This window comes from Lepus europaeus, chromosome 16, assembly GCF_033115175.1.
Source record: "Lepus europaeus isolate LE1 chromosome 16, mLepTim1.pri, whole genome shotgun sequence".
NCBI classification, from domain to species: Eukaryota; Metazoa; Chordata; class Mammalia; order Lagomorpha; family Leporidae; genus Lepus; species Lepus europaeus.
Window position 1 is genome coordinate 25,906,747 of NC_084842.1, and position 16,196 is coordinate 25,922,942.

Here is a 16,196-nt window from a genome sequence, read left to right on the forward strand (position 1 = left end):
CCTGACTGTAGCTTTGTGCTGGTGCAGACCCTGGGAGGCAGCAGTAATGACTCAAGTGGTTAGGTCCCAGCCCACATGGGAGATCTCAGGATTTAGTTCCTGGCTCGCGGTGCTTCTTCATTGACCTCAGCCTCTGCTTTAGCCCAACCCTAGCATGCAGGTATTTGGGAACAATGAATAGGAGTTCTCCCTCTCTTTCTTTCTCTTTCTCTCTCTTTCTCTCTCTCTCTCTCTCTCTCTCTCTCAGCCAAAGCTAAGGCTTCTACACCACAGCACAAGTCCCTATACTTCTTTTCTGAAGATTTATTTATTTTTGAAAGGCAGAACAAGAGAGAGATATAGAGAGAAACTGATCTTTCATCCATTTGTTCACTCCCCAAATGCCCACAACAGCTGGGACTGGGCAGGCTGAAGCCAGGAGCCCAAAGCTCAGGAACCTCAGCACTCCAATATGGGATGTAGGCATATTAACCTCTGTACCGTAACACCCACTCCCAAGGATACTTGTTAACCTGTTTTCTAGCGTGTTTATATTTAAAGCACTCATTCAGGTAGACATACACACACACAAATTTCTGTAACTATTTCTGTGTCAGATGAACACACAAACAGGGTCCATTACTTTATATTTTTAATGATTTGAATTCTTTAATTTGCTCCATCTCCTGTGACAGAGACAAATTCAGGTTGCCAATAGGCAGTTAAAAGCATTTATCTTCCAGTGCTCTCACAAGAACCCAGTACTAACTTAGAGGCTGTTTAAATGGAAATGATTCAGGGCTTCAAAGAAGTAGCGCTGTACAGAGGAGGAGAACAGAGATACTGTGTGAAATGCAGCCCTGTGCCTCACGTCAGCAACGCGCTGTTTTTCATCTTCTCTTCTGGTGAAGCTGAGCACCTTCAGCTTCTTCAACAAACTTCAGCCAGAGAAAATTAAGGAAATAAAGAAAGGTAGCTTTGTCCAGTAGAGGGCGTGCTTGCCCCACATGGATTCAATTATATTAGAACTTTATTTCTAAAAAGGTGACTGGTGTTTTAACTTATGAATTTTGAAATAACCTCATTTAAACCATATCTTAACTTCACTTGAACATTACATGAGTCTATTTTTCTGAAAGAGAATAATAATAATCTTCAGAAAGAGGTAGTCATTTATTGTTACTGTTTACTCTAATTAGAAGTAAGAGTACTTCATTTTCAAAGAATATGTAGTTTTCTCAGGTATAAAAGAAGGGGTGCAGGGAGAGGAAAGAATTGAAGCAGTTAGGGAAGAACTAGGATTCCTGCAGGAGTGTATCAGGATTAAAGCCTGAAATTAAAATGGAGTTAATGTCTTTTTTTCTTTCTTACTTTATAGGTTTTTACTTCATAAGATATTATACACACATACACACACATATAGCATACATATATAAAACACACACACATATATATAACATACATGTACACAATAACACACAAATGTAAAATAACCACTAGTCAGTTGTAAATCCAGAAAAATACAAATAAGCGGACAATGAAGTAGACTAAGATATTTCCACTGAGGAGTTCACATATTAAAATATTTTTAGGCCGGCGCCGCAGCTCACTAGGCTAATCCTCCACCTTGCGGCGCCGGCACACCAGGTTCTAGTCCCTGTCGGGGCACCGGATTCTGTCCCGGTTGCCCCTCTTCCAGGCCAGCTCTCTGCTGTGGCCAGGGAGTGCAGTGGAGGATGGCCCAAGTGCTTGGGCCCTGCACCCCATGGGAGACCAGGATAAGCACCTGGCTCCTGCCATCGGATCAGCGCGGTGTGCTGGCCGCAGCGCGCCAGCCGCGGCGGCCATTGGAGAGTGAACCAACGGCAAAAGGAAGACCTTTCTCTCTGTCTCTCTCTTTCACTGTCCACTCTGCCTGTCAAAAAAAATATTTTTAAAGTGAAAATATTTATGTGTATAAATTAAAAAATTTTAGATAAATTATAAAACTTTAAATAAAAACTAAAATCCTCTTTGTCTCCTGGCTTACAAGAGTAATTTTAAAATTCATACAGAATAATTAAAGGGACAATGATATGTTGTCACAAAGATGAAGATTTATAGTGTTTGTAGTGGATCTCAAATGTATGAATTTTTTTAAACAAACAGACTCATTAGAGAGGAAGAGACAAGCTTGATTTTTTCTTTCTTTCTTTTTTTTAAAAAAGATTTGTTTATTTATTTGAAAGGTAGAGTTACAGAGAGGCAGAGGCAGAGAGAGAGAGGGGTCTTCCATCCGCTGGTTCACTCCCCAGAAGGCTGCAACGACCAGAGCTGTGCCAGTCCAGAGCCAGGAGCTTCTTCCTGGTTTCCGACGCAGGTGCAGGGGCCCAAGGACTTGGGCCATTCTCTACTGCTTTCCCAGGCCACAGCAGAGAGCGAGATTGTAAGTGGAGCAGCCGGGACTTGAACTGGTACCCATATGGGATGCCAACACTGCAGGTGGCTGCTTTACCCACTACGCCACAGCACCAGCACCATGAATGTTAATTTGTTGATTAATTAATATCTTTCAGATCTTGAAATAACTTACAGTTCATTTAATCTGGTTTTCTTTCTTTAGTTATCACCTGTTATTTCCTTCCAAAAAAGACAGCAAAAAAAATAATGATGAATAAGCATGACTATAGCTATGAGAAAATGGAAGCAGTTGTTTTGATTTGCCCTGGGTATAGGACACCCATTACTTTTTAATGTCCTGACAGAGTTTTGCCTCCATCACTTTAGAAACAATAAAGCAACCTGCCTTTGCTAATAGCTGCAGAAATCACTAACACATTATTTTCTTTCTTCTTTTTTTTTTAGAAAGCTTTTATTTAATGAATACAAATTTCATAGGACAGCTTTTGGAATATAGCAGTTCTTCCCCCCATACCTGCCCTCCTCCCGTCCTACCTCCTATTCCCTCTCCCATCCCATTCTTCATTAAGATTCATTTTTAATTATCTATATACAGAAGACCAACTCTGTACTAAGATTTCAACAGTTTGCACCCACACAGACACACAAAGTATAAAGTACTGTTTGAAAATGAGTTTTATAGTTAATTCTCATAGTACCACTCATTGAGGACAGAGGTCCTACATGGGAAGTAAGTGCACAGTGACTCCCGTTGTTGATTTAACAATTGACACTCTTATTTATGATGTCAGTAATCACCCGAGGCTCTTGTCATGAGCTGCCAAGGCTGTAGAAGCCTCTTGAGTCCACAAACTCTGACATTATTTAGACAGGGCCATAATCAAAGTGGAAGTTCCCTCCTCCCTTCAGAGAAAGGTACCTCGTTTAATGGTCCCTTCTTTCCACTGGGATCTCACTCACAGTGATCTTTCATGTAGGCCATTTTTTTGCCACAGTAGCACATTATTTTCTACATCAAAAGATGGGGGGAATTCAAGCTAGGTTAATTGTATTTCCAGAAAGAATGATACTTCCTAGAAGCAAAAGAGATTTGAACAAGTACACAATACAGTATTGTTCACCACACTCACTAAGCCTTATGTGAGCTCTCCAGAATATACATCTTGCATAACTGAAACATTACTTTGTATTCTTGAAATTTGTTAAGATAAATCTCATTCTTTTTTTTTAAGTTTTTTTATTATTATTATTTATTTGAAAGGCAGAGTTACAGAGAGAGTGGGAGAGACAGAGAGAGACAGAGCCGGCGAGCTTCCATTCACTGGCTCACTACCCAGATGGCTGCAATGGACCTCCTAGCACCTGATGGAAGCTAGGAGCCTAGAGCTTCTTCCGGGTCTCCCATGTGGTTGCAAGGGCCCAAGCACTTAGGTCATTTTCCACTGCCTTGGCCTGGGAAAGCAGTGGAAGGTGGCCCAAAGCCTTGGGCCCCTGCACCCACTTGGGAAACCCAGAAGAGGCTTCTGGCTCCTGGCTTCGGATTGGCCCAGTTCCAGCTGTTGCAGCCATCTGGGGAGTGAACTGAGGATGGAAGACCTCTCTCTCTGTGTGTAACTCTGACTTTCAAGTAAATAAATAAATTTTTAAAAAACAAAAATGAATTCAGTACCCTCCCACCCCCCCCAAAAAAAAAAAAAAAAAACTTTGGAGAAACTTATTACTAGAATCTGATTTTAGTGACAGTTGTAAGATTTTATAAGCCACAAATTAGAATATAAATAACCATTCTTACCCTTTTTCTTTTCTTTTTTTTTTTTTATTAAACTTTTATTTAATGAATATAAATTTCCAAAGTACAGCTTATGGGTTATAATGGCTTCCCCCTCCCAAAACTTCCCTCCCACCCACAACCCTCCCCTTTCCCGCTCCCTCTCCCCTTCCAATCACATCATGATTCATTTTCAATTCTCTTTATATACAAAAGATCAGTTTAGTATAAATTAGGTAAAGATTTCAACAGTTTGCCCCCATATAGCAACACAAAGTGAAAAAAAATACTGTTGGAGTACTAGTTATAGTATTAAATAAGAGTGTACAGCACATTAAAGGCAGAGATCCTACATGATATTTTTTTAAAAATTAATTAATTTTCTATGCCATTTCCAATTTAACACCAGTTTTTTTTTTTCATTTCCAATTATCTTTATATACAGAAGATCGATTCAGTATATAATTAGTAAAGACCTCATCAGTTTGTACCCACGCAGAAACACAAAGTGTAAAAATACTGTTTCAGTACTAGTTATAGCATCACTGCACATTAGACAACACATTAAGGACAGATCCCACATGGGATGTAAGTACACAGTGACTCCTGTTGCTGACTTAACAATTTGACACTCCTGTTCATGGCGTCAGTAATCTCCCTAGGCTCTAGTCATGAGTTGCCAGGGCTATGGAAGCCTTTAGGGTTCGCTGACTTTGATCTTATTCCGATAGGGTCACAGTCAAAGTGGAAGTTCTCTCCTCCCTTCAGAGAAAGGTATCATTCTTACCCTTTTTCTTTTCTTTTTTTTTAAGATTTATTTATTTGAAAGGCAGAGTTCAGAGAGACAGAGAGAGAGAGGAGAGGTCTTCCATTAATTGGTTCACTCCCCAAATGGCCACAGTGGCCGGAGCTGGGCCTATCTGAAGCCAGGAGTCAAGAGCTTCCTCCAGGTTTCCCCACGCTAGGGGCACAGGGGTCCAAGGATTTGGGCCATCTTCCACTTCTTTCCCAGGCCATAGCAGACAGCTGGATCAAAAGTGGAGCAGCTGGGATTTAAATTGGATTAACAGAGAGACAAAGAACTCCCTCCTGTCTGCTGGTTCATTTACCAAATGCCCACAATGGCTGGGACTGAGCCAGGTCAAAACCGGAAACTGGGAACTGAATCCAGGTCCCCCACCTGGGTGCTGGGTAGCCATCACCTGCCTCCCAGGGTCTATTAGCAGGGAGATGGAGCTGAGTATTGAACTCAGTTATACAACATGGGCATCTTAACCAATAGACTATGTCTACCCCTTGAAATGCCTATACTTTTGATTTTAGTATTTACACTGTAATTTTTTAAAATATTTATTTATTTATTTATTTGAATGTCAGAGTTACACAGAGAGAGGAAAGGCAGAGAGAGGTCTTCCATCTGATGGTCCATTCCCCAATTGGCCGCAATGGCCGGAGCTACGCCAATCCAAAGCCAGGAGCCAGGAGCCTCTTCTGGGTCTCCCAGGCAGGTACATGGGCCCAAGGACTTGGGCCATCTTCTACTGTTTCCCCAGCCTATAGAAGAGAGCTGGATTGGAAGTGGAGCAGCCGGGTCTTGAACCGGCACCCATATGGAACACTGGTGCTTCAGGCCAGGGTGTTAATCTGCTGCACCACAGCGCCGGCCCCATACACTATAATTTTTTTAAAGATTGATTTATTTGAAAGGCAGAGTGGCAGGGGGAGAGATAGAGAGTGATCTTCCATCTGCTGATTCACTAATCAAATGGCCACAGCAGCCAGGTCTGGGCCAGGCCAAAGCCAGGAACTAGAAGCTCCATCCCCATCATCCACATGTGTAACCGTGGCCCAACTACCTGGGTCATCATCTGATGCCTTCCCAGGCATATTAGCAGGGAGCTGGATCGGAAAGTGGAGCAGTCAGGACTCAGACTGGCACTCCAATATGGGATGCCCACATTGCAAGCCAAAGCTTAACATGCTGCACCACAACACTGGCCCCACCACTTCATGTTTTGAAAGTAACAAGAGCTATTTCTAGCTGTTTCTCAAAGTCATTACATTTGCCTTTGCTTAGTTTGTTATATTCATATGACACCCAGATACCCAGACATACGGTATGATTCTGTGTTGAATCAAATCATTTCTCTTATTTCCCTAAGTTTCTGCATGTATGTAAACTTGATAATTGACATATCAGGCTACTGATTTTTAACCTTATTGTCAAACTGTTTCAAATTGACATTCAGCTTACCTTATATTGTTTTACATGTGATGAATAATCATTGCAGTTCGTTAAAAATTAAAAAGTAAAACAGACATCCACCCAAACAAATTTAGGAAAATAGGCATGGTTAAGCATTGAGACTTTCACTACCAAAAACGAAATGAATATAAACTAAAAATAGCAAGTTTTCTTTTCTTCCCACTCCAGCACAGCTCAATGAGCAATTAATAGGATAATCAGAAAAAAACCAGCAGATGTAGATGTGATACATAGGAAACTTCTTGCACAATTATGAACTGCAAGATTATACACTAGCTGGCGCCGCAGCTCACTTGGCTAATCCTCCGCCTGCGGTGCCAGTACTCTGGGTTCTAGTCCCAGTTGGGGCGCCAGGTTCTGTCCCGGTTGCTCCTCTTCCCGTCCAGCTCTCTGCTGTGGCCCGAGAAGGCAGTGGAGGATGGCCCAAGTGCTTGGGCCCTGCACCCGCATGGGAGACCTGGAGGAGGCACCTGGCTCCTGGCTTCAGATTGGCATAGCTCCGGCCGTGGCGGCCATTTGGGGGGTGAACCAATGGAAGGAAGACCTTTCTCTCTGTTTCTCTCTCTCACTGTCTAACTCTGCCTGTCCAAAAAAAAAAAAAAAAAAAAGGATTATACACTTTTGTCAACAAAGGAAGAAAACCCATAGACTTCACAGTCAGCTGGAACAGTTTTCAAATCATAATTCTTGGTTCAGCAAAGAGAGCCACTGACTCTAGTTTGGTAAGACTTCACTGAGGAATTGATTCTTGCCTAAGAAAACTGAGAAAGGGCATTTTATGCAAAAGGAGTAGCACCACTCTCTCTGGAATGTTTGGCTTGTTCTACCCCCACCGTCCCTTCTTTGGAATTGCTCAGGCATGCCCATAATGGAGCCTCAGAATAGGAGGGCAGGAGGTAAAACTGGTAAGAGCAGGAACACTGAGTTGAGGAAGTTTGGAAGTGGCTGGTGTTAATGTTTCACAACAAAGTGAACATAGTATGAGTTAGTGTTCTATACCGTGGAACTGTACACTTACAAATTTTAAAATGGTAAATATTGTGTATATTTTATCACAATACGAAGAAGGGAAAAAGATTATATGAAGAAAACTTGTCCTATAACTAAATTCATGAGGCTAATTTTTTAAATGTGAATCTTAATGCAGGTCATTACTGTGTTTGCAAATAAAGGTCAGCTTGCTTCTGAGAAAGTTCAAATCAATAAATGATAAAATTCAACCGGGGCAAGTTCCCCAAGCCATTTGGTTTGCCTAAATATTCCTTTCTCAACACTTTGTTGGTGGTCATTTTTAAGGTTTAACAATGGACTCAGCATTATAATTCCCATTATGTTGCTTCATAACTTAATAATTAACCTCTGTAAGATATATATATCTGGCCGGCACCGCGGCTCAGTAGGCTAATCCTCCGCCTTGCGGCGCCGGCACACCGGGTTCTAGTCCCGGTTGGGGCACCAATCCTGTCCCGGTTGCCCCTCTTCCAGGCCAGCTCTCTGCTGTGGCCAGGGAGTGCAGTGGAGGATGGCCCAAGTCCTTGGGCCCTGCACCCCATGGGAGACCAGGATAAGCACCTGGCTCCTGCCATCGGAACAGCGCAGTGCACCGGCCGCAGCGCGCCTACTGCGGCGGCCATTGGAGGGTGAACCAGCGGCAAAAAGGAAGACCTTTCTCTCTGTCTCCCTCTACTGTCCACTCTGCCTGTCAAAAATTTAAAAAAATTAATTAATTTTAAAAAAAAGATATATATATCTGGAGAGATATACCTATAAGAAGCTGTTTAATCATGGTGGTTTGGTTAACTATAGAGCTAGCAAAAACCCTTGAATTTTTTTGAAAGTATATTTTTGAAGTAATTCAGTGGGTCCTTGCCATACATGGGAACGAGCTGCATTGAGTTCCTGGCTTCTGATTTTGGCCTGGCCCAGATTGAAGTAGGGTATAGGGGTGTATGTGTCTCTGCATTTTGAATAATTTTTTAAAAATGCATAAAATCTTTCCTACTTTATGAGTATTTAGTGAATCTTAAGTGTTAGAAACTTTTTGCCTTTTAAAAATACTGCCCCTAGTTTTCTAACAGTGACTTTGGAATTGCTTGTCTTTAATGAAGGCTTTACTGAAAAGGCTTGAAGCTGTGAAGCCAACAGTTGGTATGAAACGTTCAGAACAACTAATGGACTATCATCGCAATATGGGTTATCTCAACCCACCTCCATCCTCAAGACGAGTGAGATCGACTCTTGGTCAATATAGCCCATTAAGTAAGCATATTCACATTTATTTTATAATTGTTCATATCTTCTATCGTTTTTTAAAATAATATATTCTTCTGATAAATTTTGCAAAAACTAACTCCTAGAATATATTCTTTTTCACTGATATATTTTGTTTTGTGCTAGATCCCTTAATTTGAGTTTTCATTACAGCACGCATGGCAGCATAAAGAGAAAATCGAGAGTTATTAGTAATTTATTGGGTAATGGAGAAGGGACTTTTAATTTCAATATTTCTATTAAAAGAACAAATAAAAAAAGAAGGAAGAAATGAATAAATGTGCTATTTCAAAATTGTTGGAACATTCCTCTTAGCTAGCTAAGAATTATTGCTAATACTTCCAGCCATTATGTGTGCTGTGTCTTTCTCAGTGGATAACTGAAGCAAAATTTGCAAACTATAGAATTACCAGATATAATAACTCAATGCTTGATAGATGATCTGGTACAGACTTAGCCAGGAGCATACCCAGAGAAGATAGGAATGAAGTGACCATTTAGTGCCAGAATATTCAGCCTCTAGAAAGGCCAGGCACTTTGCTTTACAGAGATCTGTGTATGCATTCATGTATGTATCCTAAACTCTGTGTGCATGTGTACGTGTACGTATATATGTGTGTATGTATATATATATATAACTATATATGTATATAAAACTAATACTGGGCCAGCGCTATGGCACAGTAGGTTAATCATCTGCCTGCAGCCTGGCATTCCATATTAGTGCAGATTCTAGTCCTGGCTGCTTCTCTTCTGATCCAGCTCCCTGCTATGGCCTGGGAATGCAGTAGAAGATGGCTCAAGTACTTGGGCTCCTGCACCCACATGGGAGACTCGGAAGAAGCTCCTGGCTCCTGGCCCAGCTCCAGCTGTTGCAGCCATTTGGGGAAGTGGACCAGTGGATGAAAGACCTTTCTCTCTCTCTCTCTATCTCTCAATCTCTCTCTCCCTCTCCCTCTTCCTCTGTCTGTAACTCTACCTCTCAAATAAATCAATAAAATCTTAAAAAAAAAAAAAAAAAAACTAATTCAAGTAAGTAAGGTTGGAACCATTTACAATGCTATGGCTTCCCAGTACTCATGTGAATTTTAAACACTTTTTAAAAAAAATTTTATTTATTTCAAAGGCAGAGTTAGAGAGAGAGGGAGAGCTCTTCCATCTGCTGGTTCATTCTCCAAATGGCTACAGTGGCCTGGGGTTGGGCCAGGCTGAAGCTAGGAGCCAGGAGCTTCTTTGAGTCTGCCATATGGGTGCAGGGGCCCAAGCACTTGGGCCATCTTCTGCTGCTTTCTCAGGTGCACTGGCAATGAACTGGATTGGAAGTGGAGCAGCCAGGAAGTGAACCTAGCCCATATGGGATGCTGGTGTTATAGGTGGCAGCTTAACCTCCTAAGCCACAACACTGGCCTTGGGTCTTAAACACTTATTTTTTTTTTTTTTTAAGATTTAGTTATTTAGTTAGTTAGTTGAAAGGTATAGTTATAGAGACAGGGAGAGACAGAAAGAGATCCTCCATCTGCTGATTCACCCCCCAATTGGACAAATGGCCAGGACTGGGCTCAGTCAAAGCCAAGATCCAGACTCCATCCTGGTTTCCCACATGGGTACTTGGGCCAACTACTTGTACCATCTTCCCCTGCTTTCCCAGACACATTAGAAGGGAGCTGGATTGAAAGTGGAGCAGCTGGAACTGGAACCGGAGCTCATATGGGATGCTTAACCTGCTGAGCCACAACACTGACCCTTACTAATAATTGCACTTACTCATTCTACAAACATTGCTTCCTTGGATAGTGACTAAGATGAGGTCTTGGTTCAGTAACCTATATTAATATTGTACCTTGGATATAGCAAATCATTTGTTGAATGAGTATATAAATAGTTGTACAACGTAGAGTTTTGTTGTTATTGTTTCAGTTGCATCACTTGAGAAGTGCTTTTTTTTTTTTTTTTTTTTTTTTTTTTTTTTTTGTAAAAGGTTATTTATTGATTCATTTGTAAGGCAAGAATGAGAGCGAGCAAGCAAGCTCTTCCATCCTCTGGTTTACTCCCCTAATGGCCGCAATGGCTGGGGCTAATCCAGGCTGAAGCTAGGCGCACCCACATTGTTGGCAGAGGCCCAAGCACTTGAGCCATCTTCCACTGTTTTCCCAGGCACATGAGCAGGTTGCTGGATTCAAATCAGAGCAGCCAGAAACTCAATCTGGCACTCTCATATGGGATGCCAACATCACAAGTGGCTGCTTAACCTGCCGCTCCACAATGCCAGCCCTTGAGAAGCTTTTAAAAATGTTTATCTCCACTCTAAATTTCATGAATCAAAATGCCAAGTCTGGGCTTGTTTGTTACTACACTTTAACGTTACACAGGGAATTAGGAAATGCGTTCCCAATTAAGAATCATTGCATTAGCCTATTAGACACATGTGGGATAAGGAAGAATAATTAGTGTAGACTTAAGAGAGGGCACTTGAGGCTGGCACCGTGGCTCACTTGGTTAATCCTCTGCCTGCGGCGCCAGCATCCCATATGGGCACCGGGTTCTAGACCTGGTTGCTCCTCTTCCAGTCCAGCTCTCTGCTGTGGCCCGAGAAGGCAGTGGAGGATGGCCCAAGTCCTTGGGCCCTGCACCCGCATGGGAGACCTGGAGGAGGCACCTGGCTCCTGGCTTCGGATTGGTGTAACGCCGGCCGTGGTGGCCATTTAGGGGGTGAACCAACGGAAGGAAGACCTTTCTCTCTGTCTCTCTCACTGTCTATAACTCTACCTGTCAAATTTTAAAAAAAGGCAAAGACTCTCCTTTAAAAAAAAAAAGAGGACATTTACCAGGTGAATATATGTATCCAGCTTAAATAATTCAATTCTTTCTTGTATTTTCAGGAGGAGCTTCCAGGACATCCAGTGCAACCAGTGCCCTCAGCTGTAAGAGTGAACGATCAGCCTTTGACAAACCCAATGGCCTGTTGCTGAGACCTAAACCCCCGGATGTCCGTACAGCTTGGTTATAAACCTTTCTTTCACTTTAAACAGTGCTCATACAATTTTTATCGAAGTGCCCTTGTATATTACTGTAATTCTTTGTGTAAACATCTGTAATACTGGTTTAAGCAACTTGAAATATACAGTAAGTTCTAATTTATTGTTATTCAGTGCAAAATTGTCAAAAGACAATTTAATGTAAAATCAGTGTTTTTTAAATGATGATGTAATTTTATGAGATGTATGTGTGTTTATAGAGAAATGATAGTATGCATGAGTATTTGCTCAGGACAGAAATGATTTCGGTTGTCATTCTGACAAAATGGTGGTCATTAGTGTCATTGCATGTTGGACCCAAGGTGTTTGCTATATAGTTCTCATTTTATGCTGTTTTCATTTCTTGTAAGCTTTGACCGTGAGCTTAGATGCTAAATTTGACTGAATTTGTTTTCTGTTTGCTTTAGAACTAACGTGGCATGACTCATAATTTGACTTTATGAGAGCCACAGTTTATTATAATGACACAGATCTTGACATTTGTTTTCATTGGTGTAGCTGATTTAGATTTGGTGAACAGGTGGGGAGAAGCTTGTGCTGGAGTAGTCCTTGGGATTTACCAGTGACGTCTAATATTTCTATATAAGTGCACTGAGTTAGAGCTCAAAAATTAGATTAGCCATTCCAAAGTATTGCAAACTGAATATTATAAAACTCAACTTAGAAGTCCCTCTTTTCTTCTTTTTATCTTCTCCGTGTTTATGTAAAATGCACCTAATGAGTCTGAGAAATGAGATGGGCTCTAGAGGTACTGTCTACTCCTTTGTCAGTAGTTTAACCACAGACCAGGTCAGTTTCATCAGCAGCAAAAGTCAGTTGAGTCAGTAAAGTAGCACCACCAGTTTAAAGAGCCAAGAAGCAGATCCAGAGGTGTGTCAGAACAGTGTTTTAATTGATCCCAGTTAGCATGTTGGGCTGTGAGTTAGTACTGTATTAAGAGAGAAGATTCAGAACAAAAAAGAAATGTTTAGAAATTCCAACTAGTGTCTGTAAGGGCTGAATAGGAAAACTAAACTATAAATAATAAGGGGAATAAATAACATATTTGTTGGTACTACTGCTTTAAATATTAGCTTATTTTCTTGTTTTGGTTTATTTGTTTCAATCCTAAAGTTTCATATTTAAAGGGCTAGAAATCTTGATGAAATCAGTAATGACAAATAGAGTGTTTGTTAGTCTCTTATTTCCTATAGCAAAGTATATTTCATAGTTATCACTGTTTTTCATTACTGGTCTTTTCAGTATAATATCCTTAGAATATATTGGAAAGTGTTCATATTAAATGACAAATCTTTCTTCTTTTAAAATGGATTTCTAAGCCATAATAAGGAAATTTGTTTATTTTTCAGTGCTCAAACTGTGTAGCATATATGTTGAACTTTCTTAATACCTTTAACAGTAAACTAAACTGCATTTTGCTTAACATCAATTCAGATATCTTGGTCTTAGTTTGTTTTCATAGATTTTTGTTTATGATAGAGCACAGAACAGTATGGTTGAACATTTTCATTTAAAAACAACCTGGCTGTGAGGTTTGTTTTACTGCTTTGTATTTTGGGCTATAACATTCATCTGAGGTTATTTGATGCTTTGTTCCTAGTGAACAAGTTTTTTACACCCACTTTATATATAAGATTTAGCTATAGTAAACCAAGGTTTTCTTTTTTTTTTTTTTTTTTTAACTTACTGCACTTTTAATGTTTGTATAACAACACATCCTTGAGATAACATAATCGATTTACAACTCAGCATCTGGACATTTGCCCAGTGATGAATTAGTTTTTAGATCTTTCTTAAAAAATTTGACAAAAATATGTACATAAAACCTTTATGTTCATAATGGCATTAGTTTCCAAGTACATTTTATATGGTCTTTGCTACCACATATGCAGATATAACAAATATACTTTCAAAGACAAAGCTGTACTCTGATTTTAGATACTAATTTAATGCCTTTCATTTTTACTACTTCAAAAGAGGAAGTTCATGTAAGTATTACTGATTTCAAGGATTCAGCTTGAAGTGCAAGTTGGGAAGAGCAGCCACTTTCTTAAACAATTGATAATTCTATTGCCATGGTTACACAAACACACACACATATATAATAGAAATAGGCAATGAAAATTTTGATATTTTCTGATATAAGTCAGTGTGGTTTTAATTTGTGGTCCAAGGGGCATTTTTAATAAAAGAGTATAAGTACATTACTCTCTTTGTTTTCAAGAACATAAAGTGATGGATAGTCCAGCACTATTTTTTATTTGGTTGACTTGTATTTAATGTATATACTTGGAAGATTTACATCTGTACCTAGAAAGCATACTGATCTGAGGTCTAGTAATGAAGCTAGATTCTTATTGAGAATTTTCATTTATGTCAAATGTTAAAGTTGCCTCCTTTTTAATAAGATTCTGTGAAAGATAATTATTAAAATTATTTCTTCAAAGGTAGCTATTATCTCATTCTTCTTCAGTACCCATTAAAAGTTGCTTTCTTAGTTACTACTCCAAATAAAATTTTCTGATTTGCTTCTAAATATAGTATAATGTAATTATTTTCAACCATTAACTCAAGCGTATAAAATATCTAAACAGTTTCTAAAATATGGTTGTGATAGATATGATTGCGTACTTTTCATCTTCAGACTTAAATCCTTCATACTCTGAAAAACATTTAAGGCCAATGTAGAGTTGAAGATGCTAGTTTACTATGTTTCCATACTTAAATTCATAAAACTTTTTTTAAGATTAATTTATTTATTTGAAAGGCAGAGTTACAGAGGCAGAGGCAGAAGAGAGAGAGAGAGAGAAAGAGATCTTTCATCTACTGGTTCACTCCACAAATGGCTGCAATGGCTGGAGCTGGATAGACCCAAAGCCAGGAGCCAGGAGCTTCTTCTGGGTCTCCCAAGAGGGTGAGGGGCCCAAGCACTTGGGCCATCTTCCACTGCTTTCCCAGGTACATAAGCAGGGAGCTGGATCAGAAGTGGAGCAGCTGGGACTAGAGCTGGTGTCCATATGGGATGCTGACACTACAGGCAGTGGCTTTACCTGCTACACCACAGCGCCAGTCCCCATAAAACATTTGATATCTTAAATGATGAAGTCTAAACCCATAAATGAGTGTATACCATTGTAGAAAGTGTACTTAATGCTAGTGGCTACTTTAATGATTCCCATAAGTAAAGATTAGTAAGAAACTTAAAAATCAGCATCCTTTTAAAATTTCCTAGCCTGTTGTATTTTAAGCATAAATATTGGTTTGCCCTCATGTAGAAAGAAAAAGAATTGGGGCCGGCACTGTGGAACAGTGGGTTAATGCTCTGGCCTGAAGCACCGGCATCCCATATGGGCACTGGTTCAAGACCCAGCTGCTCACTTCCAATCCAGCTCTCTGCTAATAGCCTGGAAAAGCAGTAGAAGATGGCCCAAGTGCTTGGGTCCCTGCACCCGCGTGGGAGACCTGGAGGAAGCTCCTGGCTCCTGGTTTTGGATAGCGCAGCTCTGGACATTGCGGCCATCTGGGGAGTGAACCATCGGATGGAAGACCTTTCTCTCTCTCTGCCTCTCCTCTCTGTGTAACTCTGACTTTCAAATAAATAAAATAAATCTTTAAAAAAAAAAAAAAGAAAAAGAGTAACTATGGAAAAAAAAGAAAAAATTAAACTGAGTTTTAATACTGTTTCTTTTCCCCCAAAATAGACTTGTTCCTATTTTTAAAATCGGAATAACTCCTGTGTACTTTACTAGACTATGAATTATTGAGAATATCAAGTTGGGAGGATATCAGCTTTTTTTTTTTTTTTTTTGACAGGCAGAGTGGACAGTGAGAGAGAGAGACAGAGAGAAAGATCTTCCTTTTTGCCGTTGGTTCACCCTCCAATGGCCGCCGCGGTAGCGCGCTGCGGCCGGCGCACCGCGATGATCCGATGGCAGGAGCCAGGTGCTTATCCTGGTCTCCCATGGGGTGCAGGGCCCAAGGACTTGGGCCATCCTCCACTGCACTCCCTGGCCAAAGCAGAGAGCTGGCCTGGAAGAGGGGCAACCGGGACAGGATCGGTGCCCCGACCGGGACTAGAACCCGGTGTGCCGGCGCCGCAAGGCGGAGGATCAGCCTATTGAGCCGCGGCGCCGGCCGGGAGGATATCAGCTTTTACACACACACATCTGAAAGTATGAATGTGTGGGAAAGAGTTTTCTTAGAATGACATTCTTTTTTTTCCTTTTAAAGACTTATTTTTTATTTATTTGAAAGGCAGAGTTAGAGAGAGAGAGAGGTCCTTATCTGCTGGTTCACTCTTCAAGTGGCCACAATGGCCAGGGTTGGGCCAGGCCAAAGCCAGGAGCCAGGAACCAAGAGCTTCTTCTGGGTCACCCACATGGGTGTAGGGGCGCAACCACATGGGCCATCCTCTACTGCTTTTCCAGATGCAGGGAACTGGAGTAGTCAGGACTCAAACCAGCACCCATATGGGATA

General features: G+C 40.7%; 1 protein-coding gene across 5 annotated transcripts in view; it reads left to right on the plus strand.

Annotated features, from left to right (window-relative positions):
* CFAP97 (cilia and flagella associated protein 97) overlaps positions 1 to 14,221 on the plus strand; it is a 50,037-nt gene extending 35,816 nt beyond the window's left edge. For all 5 annotated transcript variants that reach the window (XM_062213308.1, XM_062213312.1, XM_062213311.1 and 2 more), the window contains exons 4-5: positions 8,522 to 8,672; positions 11,564 to 14,221. In XM_062213308.1, coding sequence (XP_062069292.1) covers positions 8,522 to 8,672; positions 11,564 to 11,691 — 279 coding nt within the window. In that variant the 3' untranslated portion in view covers positions 11,692 to 14,221. The remainder of the gene's footprint in view (positions 1 to 8,521; positions 8,673 to 11,563) is intronic.
* Positions 14,222 to 16,196: the final 1,975 nt, after the last annotated feature.